Raw genomic sequence first — 27,214 nt, forward strand, 5'->3', positions numbered from 1 at the left:
TTTTTATAGGTTTGCAGATAATTATGGACTCTGAAAATAAAAACAATTCTTTATTATTTACTATTATCACAGCTATTATCAAAATAACCTTGCTATTGGCACGTAGTAACAATGAAATATTTTGCTTTATACAGTCGAACTTCGATCACCCGAATAGGCCGTTGCCACTTCAAATCATCTTTGTAGAATACAGTGGAATAATACTTTTGTTGAGTTCAAGTGATTCCTGTTATTATAATATGAGCAATTTTTTTAACTAATCCAACAAAGTGTTTACCTTAAAAATCTCAACTCTCTCTAGTGCATCTAGTGTTCTTGTTCTTAATTTTTATTAGTTGCGTGTTTTTAGTTAATTAATTAATTAAACAAAAATTCGTGTTATAAAAATTTTTCGAATTCAAAATTTGAAATTGAACAAAATAATTGGTGGAGTCGGTTTATCCCCGTTCGGGTGACAGGGGTTCCACTGTATGAATACATTTTGCGGAGAAAAATTTAAGATTAGGTCGATTATATAAATTATATGTTAATAAGAAGTTAGAAAATACTTATCTGAAAAGTTAAAAAAAGTAATTTTTGACTTGTTTTCGCCTAAATTATAACTATAACATGAGAAAGATACGTTTTTAGTTTGACAGTTTTTGAGTGAGGCTTCAAAATTGCTGAAATTATGTGGACACGATTATAATGGGCAAAATTAGATTATAGGATAAGAGGGTTAACCTACAGAAATTTGGGCATAATTATTCACTGTACATAATAACCCCACTCTCCCCTACCTAAAGTATTTGAAAAACACTTGTTACTGATTAATTTATGTTATTTATTACAATATTAGAATAGATAACACAAAACTAGTAATAATCATTTTCGCAAGATCTCGGGTCCGGTCGCAACTCTGACCTCTGTCGAAAGAACTGAAAAATTCCGGTTAGTTTTAAGTTATCAAATGACTACGTTGCAAGTACAAGTTTATTAGTACAATTTTATTAAAATGTTACTTAAATAAAACCATTTTTACCCAAAAAATTTACAAAAAGTCATTTTTGGATACAAATTTTCTAGTTTTACTTTTTTGAATTATGTTAAAAGACTAGGTGGTTATTTACCAGTGAACGATCGATTATGAAATTTAAATAAAAAAAAGGATAAAATTGGATTATGAAATTAATAATAAATTAGTGTGACTCAATAATTATTAATTTTTTGTGGCAACAAGCAGTGAAAACAGTGAAAACACTTGGCTAAACTAATTAGTTACAAACTAGATTAAAAAAAGTAAGTTGTAATATTTACAAGTTTATTTTTTAATTCGTAGGTATATTAAAACTGTCCGTTCCTGCTCTGATGAGGTCATTGTAGAAGAAATAAATTTTTTTTTAAATTATTCTTCGAAACAAGAAATATTTTTAAAAAAGGTATACTTGTACAGACTGTTCAAAAATGGTTGTTCAAGTCGACTAAGGAATTTAAATTCATTGAATCACTTCGTTTAAATAACTTATAATCTCTGCATTTTGCATTTTTCGGTAAGAGACCGGAAGAAGAGATAATAAAATATTTAAACATTACCAAAAAAACTCATATTTTTTTTAATCTCAAACCCTCTTTAACCACAAACTTATCAAATAAAACGAGATCAAATACCACAAAAAATATAGAGGAAAGAATAAGAAAGGCTTTCTATAGAATTGATCATGCTACATTAAATAAAGTGGTAGTCAATTTACAAAAAAAATTAGGAAAGTAAATGTCACAAATAATATACAGGACGCTCAAAAACTGGCGCACCAACATGTTGAAAACATGTGTGGATTACGGAAAAAATCTGAAACTAGAACTTATTTTGTCCACTTGTTCAGTTTTCATTAATTATTAAGTAATTGTTCCCTAGCAAAACGATGAGTAATTATTTTTAAATTTACTATCAGGCTTTAGAAGTTGTTTGAATTAAAAAAAATAAATTCAGCAAAAAAATTACCAATCTGTAGATGTGCTAAACCACACGGTCTGTAAAATTATATGAAACACCTTGTATACATTTTAATTTTTTGTTTCTCATGCGAAAAAATTATTTAAATATAGCAAAACTTTACAAATTCGAAAAATTGATTATTATCACAAAAGAAAAACACGAAGAAAGGTGCTTTTCCCAATTCCTAATAATTTTTATTTAAATTTTTGACAACTTGAAAATAAATATTAAATTGTCAACCCCGACATATTTCCCAAAATTTCGTAAAAGTTCATTATAAACGGAAAATTGCATGACATTTTTAGTCAAATCTAGTTCGTTATACCCTCCACTGTATTTAGATAATTATTTAATCAACAGAAAATGTAAATAATCTCAGACATTCTGACCACCTATTTTTTATATTGTCAAATCTTACAGATATTTCTTACTTCCGTAATGGTCATCGGGTTAACGTAACTGTCATGGATAAGTAGATAAAAATTTTAGAAAATCGCATTTTATGTAATTAAGAAAAAATGTAAATAATTTCAGAGATTCTGACCTATTTTTTATATTGTCACTATAAACAATTGAAATTTAGAATAGGGCAGTGGCTGTTAAACTGTTAAACCATACGGTCTGTAAAATTATATGAAACACCTTGTATACATTTTATTTTTTTTTGTTCCTGAAGTGAAAAAATGACTCAGATGTAGCAAAACTTTACGAATTCACAAATTTGACTATTAGCAAAAAAAACACGGAGAAAGGTGCTTTTCTCAATTGCCAATAATTTTTATCTCAATTTTTGACAACTTGAAAGTAAATATTTAATTATCAACTCCGACATATTTCCCAAAATTCCGTAAAAGTTCATTATAAACGGAAAATTGCATTACATCTTTTGTCAAAGCTAGTTCGTTATACCCTTAAGTTCGTTATAAACGGACTCCACTGTATACAAATAATTATTTAATTAACACAAAATGTAAATAATCTCAGACATTTTGATCACCTATTTTTTATATTGTCAAATTTTACTGATTAATTCTTATTTCCGTAATGGTCATCGGGTTAAAGTAACTGTCATGGATAACTAGATCAAAATTTTAGAAAACCGCATGGTATGTAATTAACAGTGTGAGGAAATTTTATGGGCGAAGGTTGGTGCATGGGCGCGCGCTTGCAGTCAGATAAACCTTTAAATCGAAATGTTGTGGAACAGCTTGCATTGTTGATATAAGTTAGGAAAGAGTATTAAAAAATGTTTAGACAAAGAATTTTTTGTTTCAACTCTCGCGAAGGGGCTGAAAAGACGTTTTAGCTAAAAATTTGCAAACACCTAAAATTGGACACATTTTGCGTTTACATACTCATATCTTCCTTCTGGATAAAGCTAGAAACTCCGTTTTTTTTGCAAACAAATTTTCAATAAATGTAGATTTATACGTAGTTTAACAAGGTTGAGTTTTGATAGAAGGAAACCAAAAAAATTACATTTTCTTGTAACGTTGCATAGTTGTGTAGTGAAATTTTCGAGATGCGAGAAAGTTTTTTAATTTAAAAGATAGACTCCCACATAATCGAGACGAAATAAAGCTAATACTTGAAATAAATTTTTGGTGCAAGAATCATTTCGTTATCTATAAGACTCACCAAGTTATTGCAATTTAAAATTACTGCAAAATGCGCCTGAGGTGAAACCGAACCGTATTTCCCTCTGAAGCGTGTTCATCGCCTTTGATAACATTTCGAGAGCTAAAAATCGTAATTCGTAAATAATTAAAAAATAATTAATGTCACTTATCTATTAATATTTTACCTTTACTTTTAACTGCCCTAACTCTCTGTTAATTTTAATAATATCTAAAAAGTCAAAAGAACATTTTTATCTCATGTACTTATTTAAAAAGCATAAAAGTGACCCAGTAGAACCAAATTACGAAATTGTAATTCATTTCTAAGTATTCTTTGGTGTGACATTAATATTTTTTTAATTATTTACCATTTTTAGCCCTTGAAATGTTTTCAACTACACCACGTTTCAAAGGGAAATACGCTGCGATTTCACCTCGAGCACATTTTGTAGATAACTAAATAATCCTTCTTTAAAGTCCTTTTTAAAAAAATATACAAATCGTAACGTTTCTGACGAATCAACAATTGTAGTTACACGCTGGGGTACTTGGTTAGAAGCAAATTTCTAAAAATTTTAATCAATTAAAATCATATGTTTATTGCTTTAAACGACGATGCACAAAGCATTAAACAATGTAAAACTTTAGTTTTAACCACAAATTTAGTTTTTCAACTTAATTTTATTGAAAACAATTTTTCAAATATTCCAACTACGATCAAATTTCTAGAAACGTAAAATTTAAAATTATCCATTACAGTTGAGAAATTTGAGTCTACTTTGATAGAGTTAAAATCTGTAGAATGGTCATCACAAGATAAATTTAATGCAAAAATTGACGCAGTTACTAGAAATCCTGATTTTCTAGTTTTAAAACAAATCGCGAATAATGTACCACCTTCGACATATTTTGCATTAGCACCAAATTTTTTATTTACTCCTGTAACCAGCTGTGATGTAGAAAGATCTTTTTCGAAATTCAAAGATATTTTAACCGCAAAACGGAATCAGTTTTCCAGAATTTAGAAAGAATCACAGTTATTCAAGCGTATTTCTCAGAGAAAATGATTAAAATATTTTTATTTAGTTTTTAATTTTAATTTCCACTGAATTAAAACGCAACATTTTCAAAATGTTATAGTGACTTACGCTCCCCTGTATTAAACATCTTCATTGGTGTCCATGTCAGATTAAGGAAATGATGAAATTATTTTTTAACGATTATGTCAAATTAGGTGCCTTGTCAGGGTTTGAACTAGCCAATCAGAAGCTGATATTAGCGACTATTTTAAAATTGGTTCAGAAAATAATCTCAACAAATATACAGCAGTCTTAATAAATTAGCGACTATTTTATTGCCACAATTTTTCTTGGGTACTCCGTAATTATAATAAAACAATAATATTTATGTTTTAATTAGATTTTTGTAAGCGACCGGTAACATTAATTGTATAAACCCCAAGTAAACTACGCCAATGCACACGCTGTAGCGGACCATTTCGTCGATAAATATGAACATCGCGAGAGCTCTACGACGAGTCGGCTGATCGGTTGTGGCCTCATGGCCACCCCATAAAATTTCCTCACACTGGTAATTTAGAGAAAATGTAAATAATTTCAGAGATTCTGACCTATTTTTTATATTGTCACTATAAACAATTGCGACTTATAAATTTAAACTAGGGAAGTGGTCTGTAAAATTGTATGAAACACCCTGTATACATCTCAATTTTTTGTTCCTCAAGCGAAAAAATGACTCAGATGTAAAACTTTACGAATTCGCAAAACTGACTATTAGCAAAAGAAAAATAGGGCGAAAGGTGCTTTTTCTCAATTCCTAATAAAATTTTTATCTCAAATCTTGACAACTTGAAAGCAAATATTGACTTGTCATCGAATCGTCCACAAGATGGCGCCTTATCCCATCTCCCGTTCCTCCACATTCCCACGAATTTAAAAAACGAAGAAATTGTGATAAACTTTGACATGCAATAACAAACCTTGAATAATATTTCGAGTATCAAAATCGGATGGTCCTTTGGACTTCATTCCGATTCCACCGAGATTTCAATTCAGTAGTGTTTTGTTTGCGTCCAGGTCGGTGGTGCGCAGTGCCATACCGTTTTATAGATAGCACCCGAGAAAAATTGTCGCAAAATTACATTACATAACAGTGTGGCAATACCACCAATTGATGTGTTGTTTTTATTAATCATCTGATAATAAATTCGAAATTAAAATGTCAACGACACGATTACTATCACTCCAACGGTGCTTGCCATTGCGCCGATCATCTGCGGTCAGATGGAACACCCATCCTGAATCAGCTGCTGCCTCCCAGTTCCATTCCCCATCTGGTAGCGAAAGGGGGCACACTCAAGCCAGAAGCATGTCGTCGGTGGCGAATCTCACCTTGGATAACCTGAACCCCCAGATCAAGGTGATGGAGTACGCGGTCAGGGGGCCCCTGGTCATCAGAGCGGGCGAGATCGAGAAAGAACTGGAAAAGGTAATTTTACTTGAGCTTTCGCACCGCTTTCATCAAAAGCTGAGCTTGTAAATATTTGGGTGACCTCTACGGTATCAAGGGCGAGGTTGATAAAAAATCGTGCATTGTTTGGTGAAAATGGAAAGTTTTTCGTTTGCGGTTCATTCAAGCATTGATTTGGCCCTCGTAGGGTTGCGTAATGATTTTTTACATTGTTAAAGTCATTATTTACAGTTTACACTTCTGTGGCTTTGTTTTTTTCCAATATGTGTTTACTTTATTGCTTACCTGCTTACATGTTGTTGTATTTGCCATAAACACAGCTATAAAGTGTATTATAAATTTATAAACAAAAAAGCTGATTACATGCATTATTAGTTGATTTAATTAAAGAGCTGTCTAATTATAGATTTTGAAGACTTGTTGGTAATTAATTCGTGATTGTTTTAACGTTCTAATTACGATATAAAATTGCTCAAATTAGATTCTTAGTTATTCTTATTGCAATGTCCAGTGTGTATTTTTGGTTGCATGTTAAGCACCTTTATTTCTCACACAGAATTGGAAAATAGTACAGTCGGTTTTTTATAATCAGTTGTCAAAAGTGTCAACTGTCAGGTTGGCATTGCCATAGAGTGGCACAAATAGTACTTTTTTGAATTAAGGTTGGTACTAATTTTAAATTTTAAAATTTCATTGTTGCAACTTGCAACTGCACTTTTTTTTCTACAAAAAAGTCATAGCATAAACGAAATGAAAAAAAATAGTTGCTACCTTTTTTTAAAACAAAATGTTAACAACGTGCAATTTCTTGGTCGATTTTATTTTTGTAAATGCTACATTTAGGGTAACATTTTTGACGTCATTGGTTTTTCTGATGTCATTCTTAATTTTTTTAATAGGTGACCGACATTTTTGATTCTTATTTTTGAAAGTATATTCTTGTATCTTTCTGGTAACTTAAAGAAACAATAAATTATAAACAATAATTATAAAAATAATTATAAAAAATTAATAAGATTATATATTATAAATAAAAAATAAAAAAAAATTATATTTTTATAATTATAAATATTTTTTATTATATATTATATATTGTTTATAAATAAAATTATAAACAATAAATAAAACAATAAATTAAAAAAAATAACAATACAAAAAGGTTTTTTTGCTTTGTCATATTTTTTGTTTTTTTTTTTTGCTTTTTTGAGAAATCACAATAACTGCACTGTGTTTGTAACAAAATAGTCGGCATACGCGAAATAGGAAAAAAATTGTTGCAACCTTCTTTTAAAACAAAGAAATTATACCATTAAAATGTTAAAAGACGTGCAGTTTCTTAGTGTTCATTGTGGTGCAAATAGCGAGCTCTTGGCATTAACTTTTATACAGGGTCGCTAAAAAATATGAATACAGTTAAATATTATAAAAACTATTTATCAAAACTTATTGAAATTTGGTGTATGCTAAAGAGTATATAAATTATATCGTTTCAGATGTTTATTAAATTTTTATTCCCATTTGTTGTTCGGATACAAAGCTAGCTTGATTTTTTTTAAATAGCAATAAGGGTCAAATTAAATATTTTTGCGAAGAGCATTTTTTTCTGAGTTCTATGGTATAACAACACATGCATACCTTAATGTAATCGAAACTTAAAAATTTTGAAAAATGTAAAATTTTGTTAGTCTTGAAAATGTTGTCTTTATCTATCGTTAGCTCTTTGCTGTTTAAGCACTGACCAAAAAATAAGTACAAGTTAAAAAAAATGTTAGAATAACATTTTTAACTGAAAAAGAACACGTTTTATTAAAAAAAAATTACACACGATATACTTGATTTTTATGCTACAAAAGATGATCAACATGAGAATTTTTTTCGGTCAGTTTTACTTGAATGTAATTAAAGTAATTATTGCACCCAAGTTTAATTTTTGGCTAATATACGAGTGACAGATATGGGTGATAACAGTATTTTCAAAGCTAACTTAGTTTTACTATTCCAGAAAATTTTTGAAATTTTGTTATTTTAAATTTTAATAAAAGTCAAAGAGGGTATTATGTAACATCACTAAATCTAGGAAAAAATGCTCTTTCAAAAATAATTAAATTTGACCCTTCGTGTCATTAAAAAAAATCAAGTTAGCCTTGTATTTTCAAAATAAATGAAAAGAAATTTGAAAAATCTCTCAGATGATAGAATTTTTTAACTATTTACCAAATTTCAAGATTCTCTATTAAATCGTTCTGAAAATATTTAACTGTATCCATACTTTTTAGCGACCCTGTATAAGGTGTCATGGTAATAGATTAGTCATTTGCACCACAGTAGTTAAGAAAATTAACCGATTTTAGGTTTATTAACTTTTTAGAACTAGAAAAACGTCTTATCTTGTATAAAACTTTGTTTCAAAATTTATACAGAGTGAGTTTAAAGTAAAGCATAAAATTCATGTTTTTGTAATGGATTATATTTCAAAAAAATCCTCCGATAGGTCGATTTTATTTTTCTAAATGCTATATTTTGACATCAGGGTAACATTTTTGCCGTCACTGGTTTTTGAGTAATGACGTCATTCTTTATTTTTAAATGGCGTCCGACATTTTGTTTACAGTTTTTCATAATATACCCCTTTATCTTGCTGGCAATATAAATAATTAAAACAATAAATTAAACAATATTAAAAAAATAAGAAACTAAAGAAATACTTTAAAAAAGTTATTGATAATTACACATAAAAGGCATTTATTTTTTGTCTTTGTCTGATTTTATGAAAGGCGATTGTTTTTTGATTCTTTTGAAAAATGACAATAACAAAAATATGAATTTTATGCGTTACTTTAACTCCACTCTGTATAATTTGGTATAAATTAAAAAGTAAAAAAATTTTTTTGCTAAATTAATGAAATGCATTTTTTTAAAATTTGCTCTGTTTCGAGATCACATAACTTGTTTAGAATTGCATTAGAAATATAAAAAATAATTACTAGAGGGTCTTGATTCATTTTGTGAAAATTTAAATATTAAGGATAAAAATATTGATAAATATCTAGAATTGTATAGAAAAACAAATTAATCTGTTTTTATATTTGTAACTTAAGCCTGAAGATGTTCACAGAATCAGTGGCCAAAACATGTAGTTTTTGAGCGAAAAGAACCTTATTTTATACTTTTACATATTAAAATGAGCTATAAAAAATAATAATTATTATAATATAAAATATTAAACTGTCAGGTCATGTCTGTATGTATGCCTCAGAGATTGCATTTTTTACACAAAAATTAATATTTTCGATATTTTAAAGAGAAAAGTTTAAGGATTATAATATCTTTTTGTTACAGTGTATTGAACAAAATAAAGTTTGACAAAATAATTTTAAATAAATCCCTAGAAAATTAAATGGGGCACCAGTTTTTAATAATTTTAACAATGGATTTTGGTTCGTTTTTAAATACTTAGGTACAATTTATTCGTATTTGAGGTTTAATAAATGATAACAGTGATTAGCTAATGGGTTTTGCTTTGTCTTGTAATTAATTAAAAAAGTATTTAAATCACAAAAGGGCTTCTTGCAATATTCTACGTATCACTAAGTCGTTTATTAAAAAAAAAAACTGTTCAGTGCTTAGTGGTTTTGTACTTATATTTTGTACCTTAGAAAAGGCGAAAGTTAAGCGAATTCACTTAAAAATCTAAATTTGTCCATAATCATTCATTAGTCACGTACAATGGTAATGTCTATGAATGCACAACATTGTGTTTTTCTAATCTAATCTAATTTTGATTCAAATTGTAAGTTACTGATATGACTTTTATGACCTAATATAAATTGTTATATTTTTGTGAATGTTATTTTGACAAATTCTTTTTTCGTAAAATTATTAATTTTGCACTGTCATGAAATAATCTCGTTTTCTTGTTGTTTCACGCATTTTATTAATATTTTTTGAATTTACATTTATTATAATGTAATTAAACAGGTTTTCAAATTTTAATACTGGACAGATATCGTGACTATGTGTTATGTGAAAACTACCAGTCATGATATGGAAAAAAGAAGACTTTCGGTTTTCAGTTTGATTGTTACTAAGTTCTTTACAAAATAAAGTCATTGCGAAATTTTCCTATTTTTTTTTGAATTACTTTGTTATCTTTATCTTTAGCAAATGATTTTATCTATTGTTTTGCAATTTATCATTTAAACTTATAAACAAAATTGTAACAAAAAATTAAATTAACTTTTTATACAACCGATAGCGATACACAACGAATTTCAATTTTACAATTAGTTATTGACACAATCTTATCGTACACAAACATAAATAAAGGAAATACTAAATCCCCACCTACATAATAAAAGTTTTACAGTTTTACACATTGTAGGTAAAATAATACACAAGAAAATATTTAAAATCAATGTTTTATTGGTCAATTAAGAGTTGTCGAGATAAGATTTTAATACTTTATTGATACACGAATTCTAACATTATTTATCTGAATGTTACACAAGATAAGATAATACTAGTTTATTCCCAATTTACGTACTTCTTAACATTAAAGCTTTAACAGTAATTATAATATTGTTCTGGTTGTCAACGGCATTTTTCCCCGTAATTCATTTAATAATTTTTTGTTTAAAAGCGAAAAAAATTGCTTGAGAAACGATTGTTCAAAAAGGTGAAATTCTATTAAGTGCCAACATAAATTAACATAAACATAAATCAACAGAAACAGCTATATTTTTCATTCAACGTACAATGTGTTCAAAAATGGTTGTTCATCAAGTCACCTATAAAATTTGAACGTAATTTAATTTGTGACAGATCTTTCAAAATAATGCAAAAAAGTTTCGAATCCAAAAACGAAAGAATACAAAACAACAAAAATCACGGAAATATAATACAGAAATCAAAACAAATCCTACACTTGTAACAACTTTGCCGAAAAATGTAAAAAGTGGGTGAAAAACTAATCAAAGATTTGACAGAAAAACTACAATGGTCATTTGAATGAAGTGTGAAATTGAATTTGAATTCCATAGTCAGCTTGATGGACAACCATTTTTGAGCACATTGTGATTAACTCACTTCAAAATAAAAATATTCAATAGAGTATTCTATTCTAACAATGGCTAGGGACATTTAACAGGTTGGTATCGTTATCGTTGAGATGGAAACGGTTATTTTTTTACGATAAGTGACAGTTCTAGTCAAATTTTTGATTGTTTGTCCTGTTACCAACCCATTAGCAAAAAAACACTAAATTATAAAAAAATATTAATTTGTTATTTTTTTTTGAGAGATTCGGTACAAAAAATATTGTACCTAACTTGTTTGGAAAGTAAATTTCCACATTCGCACTTCATGCAGCAAAAACAAAGTGCTCATGTGAGAAATTGCTCTTTTTAAACTCGTTAGATAAATAAGTATATCAAAAAATGGTTAACAAGACTGTTACAAAAAATAATTGTGCGAAAAAAATTAATAATCTTTCACAAGTATTTGCAAATTTCTGATCTTAGAGGGATTAGTATAACAATAAACAAATAAATAAAATAAATAAAATAAATGAAATAAATGAATTAAATAAAATAAATAAAATAAATAAAATAAATAAAATAAATAAAATAAATAAAATAAATAAAATAAATAAAATAAATAAAATAAATAAAATAAATAAAATAAAATAAAATAAATAAAATAAAAAAAATAAATAATAAAATTAAATAAAAAATTAAACTTTCAGGTCATGTCTGTATGTATGCCTATGGGATTGCATTTTTTACACAAAAATTAATATTTTCGATATTTTAAAGAGGAAAGTTTAAGGATTATAATGTCTTTTTGTTACAGTGTATTGAACAAAATAAAGTTTGACAAAATAATTTAAAATAAATTCCTAGAAAATTAAATGGGGCACAAGTTTTTAATAATTTTAACAATGGATTTTGGTTCGTTTTTAAATACTTAGGTGTATTTGAGGTTTAATAAATGATAACAGTGATTAGCTAATGGGTTTTGCTTTGTCTTGTAATTAATTAAAAATGTATTTTAAACCACAAAAGGGCTTCTTGCAATATTCTACCTATCACTAAGTCGTTTATTAAAAAAAAACAAACTTTTCAGTGCTTAATGGTTTTGTACTTATATTTTGTACCTTAGAAAAGGCGAATCTGTTTATACTAAATGTGAAATTTTTACAGTTTTTACAGCTATTTATTATTATGAATATTATGATTATAAATAAAAACACAAAGGATTTTTGTAAATGTTATCCTAGTTGTATTGACTTTTTATATTTTTTGTTCTTTCTGACACATTTAATCCTTTTGTCTATAATTGTATTGTAGTGTTGTTGGGAAAAATATGAATTCAACAAGATAAATAAATAACTATATCAAAAAAATGGTTAACAAGACTGTTACAAAAAATAATTGTGCGAAAAAAATTAGTAATCTTTCACAAGTATTTGCAAATTTCTGATCTTGGAGGGATTAGTATAACAATAAATAACTAAATAAAATAAATAAAATAAATAAAATAAATAAATATAATAAATAAAAAAATAAAATAAAAATTAAATAAAAAATTAAACTGTCAGGTCATGTCTGTATGTATGCCTAAGAGATTGCATTTTTTACACAAAAATTAATATTTTCGATATTTTAAAGAGGAAAGTTTAAGGATTATAATGTCTTTTAAATAAATAAAATAAATAAAATAAATAAAATACATAAAATAAATAAAATAAATAAAATAAATAAAAAATTTAAAAAAATAAATAATAAAATGATTAATTAACAATGTCGTGCAGTGACATCGCGAAATGAGCCCTTAAGTACTTTCTTCCCATTTTATATAAATCCACTAAAGTTGACAATCCTTCCAGTATTACAGTTAAATATTAGTAATTTTTCGGGCTTGGTTGCTTTTAAAACGGTGAAAAAATTGTTGAATTTATTTCAGGGCGTGAAAAAACCCTTCAATGAAGTGATTAAGGCAAACATCGGAGATTGCCATGCCATGGGCCAAGTCCCTATCACCTTCATCCGCCAAGTCTTGGCCCTTGTCTCTTACCCGAAACTTCTCGAAGATTCTCGTTTTCCTGACGATGTTAAAGAAAGGGCCCGAACTATCCTTAAAGGTTGCAGGGGAAGTTCAGTCGGTTCTTACACCGATTCACCTGGAATTGAAGTAATTCGAAAACATGCAGCTCAGTATATTGAACGACGTGATGGTGGGATTCCTTGTGATTGGCAAAACGTTATTTTGAGTGCAGGTTATTTGATGAATAATTTTTTTGTTATTATTTTTTTTGTAACAAATATTAATTATGTTAGGTGCAAGTGATGCTATTAAGAATGTGTTGAAATTGTTGATTTGTGATGTTGGTGGAAAAAAGCCAGGTGTTATGGTTCCGATTCCTCAGTATCCTCTCTATTCGGCTTCTTTGGCCGAATTCAATATGCACCAAATTGGGTACTTTTTGGATGAGTCGAAGGGTTGGGGATTGGATGTTTCAGAACTGCAGGTAAATTTAAAATAGTGCAGAATTTTACTACAATTTTTTTCAAAAACTAAACAGTCGAACAAATGAAGCTATTACATGTTTATAATTACTCTAGTACATAATTTGTTTCTTTATTATTATTATTGTGTTCTCAACGGGAATTATTAAACATTTAGCGTAATTAATTGTTACCACAGTTATTACACAAATTCCACGGAAGTTTGCTGTTGTACGACAATTACTTATGTAAACATTTTTAATATGTAGATTGTACAGTTCGTTTCACTAAATATACAAAAAAATTGCGTTCAATTGTAGAAGCAGTATCAATATGAAAAAAAACGAAATAATTTTTTTTTACAATTCAAATCATCGAGTGTAAAAGTTTTCACCAAAAGGTTGACAAAAAGGTATCGAATAAAAATTTAAAATAAAATAAACACTTTCAATTCTATTTTACCTTTGGCGTCATAAATACAGGAGGAAAAACTGACGACTAGAAAAAATTATTAAAATAAAACGCTGTGAATACAAGAAAAATGTAAAAAAAAAGAAGTTTTAGGTCCGGTTTCACTGCTGAAATTTAAATTCTGTTGCAAAATAAATCCACATTTATGTAAATTTATATAAATAATTAAAATTATTTATATCTCCTTTTCATCCTAACGATTTTGTAAAATTCGACACACTTATGCACTTTTCCAGACTTCATTGTAAACTTCATACAGTTTTCCATACACAAATAAATATTGAAAATTTTAAATTCCTCACTGAATGTTACAAAGTCAAAGGACTAAACAAAGGTTCAGTTCGTCAGTAAAACTGATTTTTTTCTATTTCATGGACTAATATTTTAGTTTTCGACTTACAATTTATTTCTAATTCGGCTCCACCTAATATGAAAATATGGAAATAATTCAAGATAAGTCGAGACTTTCCGAAAAGGAAAAGCACATCCAAAAAAAAATTACTAAATAAAAAACGTTCATTATCCAAGTGTTTTCAAATTAGTAATTACTGTTTCTTCTGCTTTTTGTAAATAAATTATAAAAACATAAGTGTGTTTTTTAATGTCTTCTATCTACATAATGTATGTATTTAAAATTAAATTTTTATGTATTTACAATTTTTTTTTGGTATTATTTGTTAACTTTTTCATACTCTTTTGAGTTTTTAAAGTTTAATTTTTTTTTCAACTAGAAGGGAAACAAATATGCAAAGTTAAACATTTTCTTATCGAATTCCCACAAATATATTAATAAATAAAATTATCAAAAAAATTAATGAAAATTAATGAAAATTAATAGAATTTTAATAAAAAACAATTTCAAACTTGATGTGGTTTGGGTCGTTATTAATGGAGTATTTTATAATTTTAATGGAGCTTTTATAAACTAGCCTTAAACAATTATAAACACCACTTTAAGTAATGGTAGTTTTTTTTTAATTCTTGTATAAATATATCTTTAAAATTTACTTTAAAATAAATAAAACGATTAAAAATAATTATTATATCATTGATCATTAATACTAACGTTTGCAGGTAAAAAAATAATATTGAGTCGTTTGTGTGCAACTTGTAATGATCATTATTAGGGAAAAAGTACAAATGGTATATATTTTTGTTGAGAATTACTTTGCAAGTTATTATACTAGTCGGTAACAAAATCCTCTTTTAGTTAAAATTAGTATGAAAATGTTTTCAATATTTTGCTATCACGTTTTATCGATTTCTTTTAATGATTTTTTTTGATTTCTTAAAATTAAATACGTATTTCGTCGCATATTTTTGGTTGCAATTTTAATGGAGCTTTCTGTAAACCAGCCCTAAACAATTATAAACACCACTTTAAGTAATGGTAGTTTTTTTTATTCTTGTATAAATATATGTTTACAATTTACTTTAAAATAAATAAAAGGATTAAAAATAATTATTATATCATTGATCATTAATACTAACGTTTGCAGGTAAAAAAAATAATAAAAAAATAACATAAAAAAATAAAAATAATAATATTGTGTCGTTTGTGTGTAACTTGTAATCATTATTATCAGGGAAAAAGAACAAATGGTATATATTTTTGTTGAGAATTACTTTGCAAGTTATACTAGTCGGTAACAAAATCTTCTTTTAGTTAAAATTAGTATGAAAATGTTTTCAGTATTTTGCTATCACGTATCGATTTCTTTTAATGATTTTTCGGATTTCCTAAAATTAAATACGTATTTCTTGTGTTACTTTAAACAGCGATTTCTCTTAATGGGAAAATAAAAGAGCTGAGAACTACCATGAAATCATTCGAGAATTTTTTTCTTATCTTAATAACGCGACATGTTACAGTATTACACAGATGAGAAATAATCGAAGACAGTCAGAAGCAATGCTAACAGATTTTTTTTCGTTGAAATTTCAGTAGAATTTGTGAAAAGTAAAAAAACTACATAAAAAAATACTGTTAATATGCAGCTAGGTCGTTCGATTTTTTAAAATTATTTTTAGTGTTTGTTGTAAATTATTGTCGCAATATTAAATTTATAATTGCATAATTAAGTAAAATCAACGATTTATATAAAAAAAAAATTTATATAAAAATTTATATAAAAAAAAACTGACGACTAGAAAAAATTATTTAAATAAAACGCTGTGAATACGGTTAAAAATACAAGAAAAATGTAAAAAAGGATGTTTTAGGTCCGGTTTTACTCATGAAATTTAAATTCAGTTGCAAAATAAATTCACATGTTACACAAATAATTAGTAATGATTCTTTTTAACTGTTCATTATTTTTATTAACAGTTGGTGAAATTATTTAAATTTCCTGTACAAAATTTTAAACTCGCTATTTATGCAACGAGATAGGAAAAGTGAGTTTTTTCATCCTAACGAGTTAAACACACGATTTTGTAAAATTCGGCTAACTTTTGCACTTTTACAGACTTAAAATTGTAAACTTTATACACTTTTCCATACACAAATAAATATTGAAAATTTTAAATTCTTCACTCAATTTTACAAAATCCTTTGTTCAGTTCGTCACTAAAACTGATTTTTAGTGACTAATCATTGGACTAATATTTTATTTTTTGACTTACAACGTATTTCTATTTCGACTTCGCCTCTAAATTGGAACAAATCAACTTTTTTAAAATGTTTTTAAAATAATGTACGTAATATAAAAATAATTGAAGATAAGTCAAAAAGTCAAAAACAATAGTCTCTAAATAAAAAACGTTGAAGATCCAAGCGTTTTCAAATTAGTAATTACTGTTTGTACTGTTTTTTAAAAACGAGTTATAAAAACATAAGTGTGTTTTTTTAATGTTTTCTATCTACTTAATATATGTATTTAAAATCCAGGAATAATTACAATATTTTTTTGTATAATTTGTTAACTTTTTCATACTCGTTTGGGTTGAGTAAAGTTTAAAATTATTTTCAACTAGAAGGGAAACGAATATGCAGAGTTAAAGAATTCTTTATCGAATTCCCACATTTGTATTAATAAAAAAAATTATCAAAAAAATTAATAGAATTTTAATAAAAAATAATTTCAAACTTTATAATTTTAATGGAGCTTTTTATAAACCATCCCTAAACAATTATAAACACCACTTTAAGTAATGGTAGTTTTTTATAATTCTTGTATAAATATATTTTTACAATTTACTTTAAAATAGATAAAACGATTAAAAATAATTATTATATCATTATATCAACTAACGTTTGCAGGTAAGAAAATAATATTGAGTCATTTGTGTGTAACTTGTAATGGTTATTATCTGGGAAAAAGAACAAATGGTATATATTTTTGTTGAGAATTACTTTGCAAGTTATTATACTAGTCGGTAACAAAATCCTTCTTTAGTTAAAATTAGTTTGAACATGTTTTCAGTATTTTGCTATCACATATCGATTTCTTTTAATGATGTTTTTTTTTGATTTCTTAAAATTAAATACGTATTATCTTGTGTTACGTTACTGTATTTTTGCTACTTTAATCTGTTTGTTTGAATCCTATCTGTAATTATAAAAGCGATTTCTATTGATGGGAAAATAAAAGAGCTGAGAACTACCATGAAATCATTCGAGAATTTTTTTCTTATCTTAATACGCGACATGTTACAATATTACACAAATGAGAAATAATCAGAAGACAGTCAGAAGCAATGCTAGCAGATTTTTGTTCGTTGAAATTTCAGTGGAATATGTGAAAAGTAAAAAAACTACATAGAAAAATACTGTTAATATGCAGCTAAGTTGTTCGATTTTTTAAAATTATTTTTAGTGCTTGTTGCAAATTATTGTCGCAATTATTAAATTTACAATTGCAGTTTTAAATAAAATCAACGATTTATATAAAAAATTATCACAAAAATACTTGTAGACACACACTTGATTTGTGAATTCAATTTGTAAATTTTTAGCGATCAATAGACGAAGCACGAAAAGTCTCAAACCCCCGAGCTATCGTAATCATAAACCCGGGGAACCCCACAGGCCAGGTGCTATCACGACAAAACATCGAAGAAATTATCAAATTCGCCCACAAGGAGAAACTATTCCTTTTCGCCGACGAAGTTTACCAAGACAATGTCTATGCCGAAGGCTCAAAATTCTACTCATTCAAGAAGGTAAAACAACAATTAAAAATTTTTTTCTGAGTGTATTATTTTTTTCTTTAGGTTTTGATCGAAATGGGTAAACCATACAGCGACATGGAATTGGCAAGCTTCATGTCTTGCTCAAAAGGCTACATGGGAGAGTGTGGTTTGAGAGGTGGCTATGCCGAAGTCATCAATATGGACCCACAAGTTAAAGCAATGTATTTGAAAGCAATCAGCGCAATGTTGTGTCCCACTGTTTTGGGACAAGCGACACTTGATACTGTTGTGCATCCGCCAGAAAAGGGCGAACCCAGCTATGAACAATTTATAAAGGAGAAAAGTGGAGTCCTTGAATCACTTAAAGTAAGTGTAATATTGGATTTTGTGTTTATTTCTGCTTATTGTAAGTGCACACAACTCTAAAAAAAAATCTGTTCGTTTTTTTTTTGTATCCGGCTCGGAGGACCAATTTCAGAAAAAAGTGATAACACACCTAAATATTCGCGAAAACGATCGAAACGCTCGGAAACTGTTAAAAACACTCGGGATGACTCGTGAAAACTTCGGTAAAACTTCTTCAAGTTAGAGAAAACATGTTAAATAACTTGCGTAAAACAAGGAAATGGCGCGGAAACTGCTTAAAAACTGGCAGAAACTAAGGGAAACACGTACGGAACATTGAATAACTGTTTGAAATTAAAGAAAACGTGTGAAAACGCACAAAACCTAAGAAAGAAATTAAAAAAAAAATTGAAAATAAGGAAAACTCAACTTTCACACACGTGTGGACAAATTGATGTCAGAATTTTGTATTTTCCTTTTACTTTTGCCCCCTTTGACTTAAGAATCGTTTCAAAAAATAATCTATGTTTTTTTTTATCCGGCTCGAAGGACCAATTTGAGAAAAAAAGTGATAACACACCTAAATATTCGCGAAAACGATCGAAACGCTCGGAAACTGTTAAAAACACTCGAGATGACTCGTGAAAACTTCGGTAAAACTTCTTCAAGTTAGAGAAAACACGTTAAATAACTTGCGTAAAACAAGGAAATGGCGCGGAAACTGCTTAAAAACTGGCAGAAACTAAGGGAAACACGTACGGAATATTAAATAACTTATTGAAATTAAAGAAAACTTGTGAAAACGCGCAAAACCTAAGAAAAAAATTCAAAAAAAATTTGAAAATAAGGAAAGCTCAACTTTCACACACTTGTAGACAAATTGACGTCAGAATTTTGTATTTTCCTTTTACTTTTGCCCCCTTTGACTAAAGAATCGCTTCAAAAAATAATCTATGTTTTTTTTGTATCCGGCTCGAAGGACCAGTTTGAGAAAAAAAGTGATAATACACCTAAATATTCGCGAAAACGATCGAAACGCTCGGAAACTGTTAAAAACACTCGAGATGACTCGTGAAAACTTCGGTAAAACTTCTTCAAGTTAGAGAAAACACGTTAAATAACTTGCGTAAAACAAGGAAATGGCGCGGAAACTGCTTAAAAACTGGCAGAAACTAAGGGAAACACGTACGGAATATTAAATAACTTATTGAAATTAAAGAAAACTTGTGAAAACGCGCAAAACCTAAGAAAAAAATTCAAAAAAAATTTGAAAATAAGGAAAGCTCAACTTTCACACACTTGTAGACAAATTGATGTCAGAATTTTGTATTTTCCTTTTACTTTTGCCCCCTTTGACTAAAGAATCGTATCAAAAAATAATCTATGTTTTTTTGTATCCGGCTCGAAGGACCAATTTGAGAAAAAAAGTGATAACACACCTAAATATTCGCGAAAACGATCGAAACGCTCGGAAACTGTTAAAAACACTCGAGATGACTCGTGAAAACTTCGGTAAAACTTCTTCAAGTTAGAGAAAACACGTTAAATAACTTGCGTAAAACAAGGAAATGGCGAGTAAACTGCTTAAAAACTGGCAGAAACTAAGGGAAACACGTACGGAACATTGAATAACTGATTGAAATTAAAGAAAACGTGTGAAAACGCGCAAAACCTAAGAAAGAATTAAAAAAAAATTGAAAATAAGGAAAACTCAACTTTCACACACGTGTGGACAAATTGATGTCAGAATTTTGTATTTTCCTTTTACTTTTGCCCCCTTTGACTTAAGAATCGTTTCAAAAAATAATCTATGTTTTTTTTGTATCCGGCTCGAAGGACCAATTTGAGAAAAAAAGTGATAACACACCTAAATATTCGCGAAAACGATCGAAACGCTCGGAAACTGTTAAAAACACTCGAGATGACTCGTGAAAACTTCGGTAAAACTTCTTCAAGTTAGAGAAAACACGTTAAATAACTTGCGTAAACCAAGGAAATGGCGCGGAAACTGCTTAAAAACTGGCAGAAACTAAGGGAAACACGTACGGAACATTGAATAACTGTTTGAAATTAAAGAAAACGTGTGAAAACGCACAAAACCTAAGAAAGAAATTAAAAAAAAAATTGAAAATAAGGAAAACTCAACTTTCACACACGTGTGGACAAATTGATGTCAGAATTTTGTATTTTCCTTTTACTTTTGCCCCCTTTGACTTAAGAATCGTTTCAAAAAATAATCTATGTTTTTTTTTTTATCCGGCTCGAAGGACCAATTTGAGAAAAAAAGTGATAACACACCTAAATATTCGCGAAAACGATCGAAACGCTCGGAAACTGTTAAAAACACTCGAGATGACTCGTGAAAACTTCGGTAAAACTTCTTCAAGTTAGAGAAAACACGTTAAATAACTTGCGTAAAACAAGGAAATGGCGCGGAAACTGCTTAAAAACTGGCAGAAACTAAGGGAAACACGTACGGAATATTAAATAACTTATTGAAATTAAAGAAAACTTGTGAAAACGCGCAAAACCTAAGAAAAAAATTCAAAAAAAATTTGAAAATAAGGAAAGCTCAACTTTCACACACTTGTAGACAAATTGACGTCAGAATTTTGTATTTTCCTTTTACTTTTGCCCCCTTTGACTAAAGAATCGCTTCAAAAAATAATCTATGTTTTTTTTGTATCCGGCTCGAAGGACCAGTTTGAGAAAAAAAGTGATAATACACCTAAATATTCGCGAAAACGATCGAAACGCTCGGAAACTGTTAAAAACACTCGAGATGACTCGTGAAAACTTCGGTAAAACTTCTTCAAGTTAGAGAAAACACGTTAAATAACTTGCGTAAAACAAGGAAATGGCGCGGAAACTGCTTAAAAACTGGCAGAAACTAAGGGAAACACGTACGGAATATTAAATAACTTATTGAAATTAAAGAAAACTTGTGAAAACGCGCAAAACCTAAGAAAAAAATTCAAAAAAAATTTGAAAATAAGGAAAGCTCAACTTTCACACACTTGTAGACAAATTGACGTCAGAATTTTGTATTTTCCTTTTACTTTTGCCCCCTTTGACTAAAGAATCGCTTCAAAAAATAATCTATGTTTTTTTTGTATCCGGCTCGAAGGACCAGTTTGAGAAAAAAAGTGATAATACACCTAAATATTCGCGAAAACGATCGAAACGCTCGGAAACTGTTAAAAACACTCGAGATGACTCGTGAAAACTTCGGTAAAACTTCTTCAAGTTAGAGAAAACACGTTAAATAACTTGCGTAAAACAAGGAAATGGCGCGGAAACTGCTTAAAAACTGGCAGAAACTAAGGGAAACACGTACGGAATATTAAATAACTTATTGAAATTAAAGAAAACTTGTGAAAACGCGCAAAACCTAAGAAAAAAATTCAAAAAAAATTTGAAAATAAGGAAAGCTCAACTTTCACACACTTGTAGACAAATTGACGTCAGAATTTTGTATTTTCCTTTTACTTTTGCCCCCTTTGACTAAAGAATCGCTTCAAAAAATAATCTATGTTTTTTTTGTATCCGGCTCGAAGGACCAGTTTGAGAAAAAAAGTGATAATACACCTAAATATTCGCGAAAACGATCGAAACGCTCGGAAACTGTTAAAAACACTCGAGATGACTCGTGAAAACTTCGGTAAAACTTCTTCAAGTTAGAGAAAACACGTTAAATAACTTGCGTAAAACAAGGAAATGGCGCGGAAACTGCTTAAAAACTGGCAGAAACTAAGGGAAACACGTACGGAATATTAAATAACTTATTGAAATTAAAGAAAACTTGTGAAAACGCGCAAAACCTAAGAAAAAAATTCAAAAAAAATTTGAAAATAAGGAAAGCTCAACTTTCACACACTTGTAGACAAATTGACGTCAGAATTTTGTATTTTCCTTTTACTTTTGCCCCCTTTGACTAAAGAATCGCTTCAAAAAATAATCTATGTTTTTTTTGTATCCGGCTCGAAGGACCAGTTTGAGAAAAAAAGTGATAATACACCTAAATATTCGCGAAAACGATCGAAACGCTCGGAAACTGTTAAAAACACTCGAGATGACTCGTGAAAACTTCGGTAAAACTTCTTCAAGTTAGAGAAAACACGTTAAATAACTTGCGTAAAACAAGGAAATGGCGCGGAAACTGCTTAAAAACTGGCAGAAACTAAGGGAAACACGTACGGAATATTAAATAACTTATTGAAATTAAAGAAAACTTGTGAAAACGCGCAAAACCTAAGAAAAAAATTCAAAAAAAATTTGAAAATAAGGAAAGCTCAACTTTCACACACTTGTAGACAAATTGATGTCAGAATTTTGTATTTTCCTTTTACTTTTGCCCCCTTTGACTAAAGAATCGTATCAAAAAATAATCTATGTTTTTTTGTATCCGGCTCGAAGGACCAATTTGAGAAAAAAAGTGATAACACACCTAAATATTCGCGAAAACGATCGAAACGCTCGGAAACTGTTAAAAACACTCGAGATGACTCGTGAAAACTTCGGTAAAACTTCTTCAAGTTAGAGAAAACACGTTAAATAACTTGCGTAAAACAAGGAAATGGCGAGTAAACTGCTTAAAAACTGGCAGAAACTAAGGGAAACACGTACGGAACATTGAATAACTGATTGAAATTAAAGAAAACTTGTGAAAACGCGCAAAACCTAAGAAAAAATTCAAAAAAAATTTGAAAATAAGGAAATCTCAACTTTCACACACTTGTAGACAAATTGACAGAATTTTGTATTTTCTTTTTACTTTTGCCCCCTTTGACTAAAGAATTGTTTCAAAAAATAATCTATGTTTTTTTTGTATCCGGCTCGAAGGACCAATTTGAGAAAAAAAGTGATAACACACCTAAATATTCGCGAAAACGATCGAAACGCTCGGAAACTGTTAAAAACACTCGAGATGACTCGTGAAAACTTCGGTAAAACTTCTTCAAGTTAGAGAAAACACGTTAAATAACTTGCGTAAAACAAGGAAATGGCGAGTAAACTGCTTAAAAACTGGCAGAAACTAAGGGAAACACGTACGGAACATTGAATAACTGATTGAAATTAAAGAAAACTTGTGAAAACGCGCAAAACCTAAGAAAAAATTCAAAAAAAATTTGAAAATAAGGAAATCTCAACTTTCACACACTTGTAGACAAATTGACAGAATTTTGTATTTTCTTTTTACTTTTGCCCCCTTTGACTAAAGAATTGTTTCAAAAAATAATCTATGTTTTTTTTGTATCCGGCTCGAAGGATCAGTTTGAGAAAAAAAGTGATAACACACCTAAATATTCGCGAAAACGATCGAAACGCTCGGAAACTGTTGAAAAACACTCGAGATGACTCGTGGAAACTTCGGTAAAACTTCTTCAAGTTAGAGAAAACACGTTAAATAACTTGCGTAAAACAAAGAAATGGCGCGGAAACTGCTTAAAAACTGGCAGAAACTAAGGGAAACACGTACGGAACATTAAATAACTGATTGAAATTAAAGAAAACTTGTGAAAACGCGCAAAACCTAAGAAAGAAATTCAAAAAAAAAATGAAAATAAGGAAAGACTCAAGGCGATATCTTGCAAAAAAAAATAATTTTCAAACGCCGATTACGGGCAAACAAGAAGAGCTAGGAGAAAACGCTTTTTTCCATCTTAAAGAGCACCTCAAAATCTATCAGATAAAATAGGTTTTAATTGGTTTTAAGACACTTTTAAAATTGACCAAATTCTAAGGTGTTAATTTTTTTTTATTTTCTCAATTACGGCTAAACTATTCGAAAAAGTGGAACTATTTTAATGCCTACCTGTGCAAAATGATCCGGGGAATCGATTGGAATCAAGAAAAGCGCCAAATTCCCAATAGTTTTTTAGTTATGAATTTTTGAGTATATGATCTAATTTTTGCTTTTATTTGAATTTTCTTGAAAACTATAAGTTGGACAACAATAATCTTTTTTGCAAATGTTAGATCATTAAAAGAGCTTTCCAAAGATAGTACATATTATAGGGTTATCTCTAGTAGTTCCGGAGTTATTGCTTGATAAATGATCCGGGTACCGGAAATCGACAAAATTCGCGACAAAAATTGAAAAAATCAAACATTAAAAATTCGAACATATGTTTTTTTTTGACTTTCAACAACTGTAGAGGAATGTAAGGGCATATACAAGTCCAAAAACCTACGATAGAACGAGTTTTAAAAAAAATGAATTTTTTCACCTTTTTGAAGGTAAGTCCTCAGAAAGTTTTAGCAAAAAAATTCAAAATTTTAAATCTCGTGAAAAGTTGGTATAACACAGAAAATGAGCCGCTGAATTCAATGGAACAAACCGCATTGCTCTACGACTTTTAGTTTTTGAGTTATGAATTTTTTTGTTGAAAAATTATTAGGCAAAAAAAGAAATCATTTATATGATACTAAATTGGTGTTCAAATTGTGGTTTTCCTCGATAGAATAAAGCAATGTTAGGTCTTCGTTAACAAGTTCTAATATTTTTGAGCGAGAAATGATCTAAAATCAAATAATTTTTTTCCACTTTGGTTTCACAAATTGAAAGAGAATTTTTGTGCAACTTCTTTTACTCATTCTGTTGGAACACTCCTTCGTCGTGCTCCAAAATCATTCGTGCCACTATAGGACTTCTTAAAAAACTCGTCTCATAATATACTATAATAAAACTAGTGATTTTTTCGCTAATTTAAATCGATTCTATTATTTTGACAGCGAATTTTGTCGTATTTAAGGCAAGGAATCGTCCAAAATCAAGTATTTTTAACTTAATTATTCCTTTTTGGCGTCATAATATTTCGTCTGCAAGTGTTAACTGACATTTTTGAGCAAATGATTTTAAATAAACTCTTGATTTAATCGTAGTTATTATACACTACGAGTATAAAGCGATTTTAGATTTTCTACAGTGTTTTTTGCCATTTGTTACACTACGAACGTCTAAAAAACTGTGTTTTTCTTGTATCCGGCTCGAAGGACCAATAGCAGAAATGAGAGAAACGCACATAAAGTGTAATTTACTTCTTGAATACTTGTAGATATTGTAATTTTGTTGTTATTAATTAATTAGTTAATTAATTAGATCGAGTTCTCTTTAGTATTTTCTTTTCTTTTCTTTTCCTTTCAGGTGAGAGCGAAAATGGTGGCTGACACCTTCAACTCCTTTGAAGGATTCAAGTGTAATCCAGTCCAGGGTGCTATGTATGCCTTCCCCCAGTTCACTCTGCCGCCTAAAGCCATCGCCGAAGCCAAGAAACAGAACAAGGCACCTGATGTGTTCTACGCTTTCGAGTTGCTCGAGAACACAGGCATTTGTATTGTGCCAGGATCAGGATTTGGACAACAACCAGGCACTTATCATTTCCGTACTACAATCTTGCCACAAACTGACAAACTCAAGAGTATGTTGGATAAATTTAAGGAGTTCCATACACAATTTCTCAAGAAGTATGGTTAAGAAATTTCTAGTCCTAAATTGTTGATTTATTGTTACTCGATTGGTACCAATGTAACTTTTGTTTTTGTAAATAATTTAATTTTAAAACACTCTAATGATTGTATAAAGTAACTGTAACAGTTTTGTAAAGTGTGCCCCACAGCTGAACATTGAAATAAACGTGTCCAAAGTAGTTCGTGAATTTATTTATTGAACCGAGACAAAATATTGGAGAAATTTCATTAAAAATTAAAAAATTGGAAAATAGGTATTTTTTGTTGAATTTTTTGTGCCTATAGTGAGCAAAAAATGGCACAAAAAATTTCCAGGGGAGCAAGAAATGGCACAAAAAATGACTTGTGAAAATTTTTCTTAAAATTTAAAAATCGAAAAATTTGAAAAATATTTTTTGTTGGATTTTTTGTGCCTATATTGAGCAAAAAATGGCACAAAAAATTGCTAGGGGGAGCAAAAAATGGCACAAAAAATTTTCAGGGGAGCAAAAAATGGCACAAAAAATGACTTTTCCAAATTTTACGAAAAATTTAAAAATCGAAAAATGAGCAAAATATTTTTTGTCGAAATTTTTTGTGCCCAAACTGAGCAAAAAATGGCACAAAAAATTGCTCGTGGGAGCAAAAAATGACACAAAAAATTTCCAGGGGAGCAAGAAATGGCACAAAAAATGACTTGTGAAAATTTTTCTTAAAATTTAAAAATCGAAAAATTTGAAAAATATTTTTTGTTGGATTTTTTGTGCCTATATTGAGCAAAAAATGGCACAAAAAATTGCTAGGGGGAGCAAAAAATGGCACAAAAAATTTTCAGGGGAGCAAAAAATGGCACAAAAAATGACTTTTCCAAATTTTACGAAAAATTTAAAAATCGAAAAATGAGCAAAATATTTTTTGTCGAAATTTTTTGTGCCCAAACTGAGCAAAAAATGGCACAAAAAATTGCTAGGGGAAGCAAAAAATGGCACAAAAAATGTCCAGGGGAGCAAAAAAATGGCACAAAAAATGACTTTTCCAAATTTTACCAAAAATTTAAAAATCGAAAAATAAGTAAAAAATTTTTTGTTGAAATTTTTTGTTCTCATACTGAGCAAAAAATGGCACAAAAAATTGCTAGAGAGAGCAAAAAATGGCACAAAAAATTTTCAGGGGAGCAAAAAATGGCACAAAAAATGACTTTTCCAAATTTTACCAAAAATTTAAAA

The 27,214-nt window shown here is 28.9% G+C and overlaps 1 protein-coding gene and 1 long non-coding RNA gene across 2 annotated transcripts; one reads left to right on the plus strand and one right to left on the minus strand.

Annotated features, from left to right (window-relative positions):
• Positions 1-31: 31 nt before the first annotated feature.
• Positions 32-5,708, minus strand: LOC135266593 (uncharacterized). Its single transcript, XR_010334731.1, has 2 exons — positions 5,594-5,708; positions 32-917 (listed from the first exon to the last, which is right to left on the minus strand). It is a non-coding gene; the product is annotated as an uncharacterized LOC135266593 (long non-coding RNA).
• On the plus strand, positions 5,667-26,188 carry LOC660331 (uncharacterized protein). Its single transcript, XM_064357680.1, has 6 exons — positions 5,667-6,102; positions 13,048-13,360; positions 13,422-13,612; positions 18,018-18,224; positions 18,276-18,560; positions 25,687-26,188. The coding sequence occupies exons 1-6, from the start codon at positions 5,833-5,835 to the stop codon at positions 26,014-26,016; spliced, it is 1,596 nt and encodes a 531-aa protein (XP_064213750.1). The 5' UTR covers positions 5,667-5,832; the 3' UTR covers positions 26,017-26,188.
• The last annotated feature ends 1,026 nt before the right edge of the window (positions 26,189-27,214 follow it).

The sequence above is a fragment of the Tribolium castaneum genome, chromosome 1 (assembly GCF_031307605.1).
Source record: "Tribolium castaneum strain GA2 chromosome 1, icTriCast1.1, whole genome shotgun sequence".
Classification (NCBI taxonomy): Eukaryota; Metazoa; Arthropoda; class Insecta; order Coleoptera; family Tenebrionidae; genus Tribolium; species Tribolium castaneum.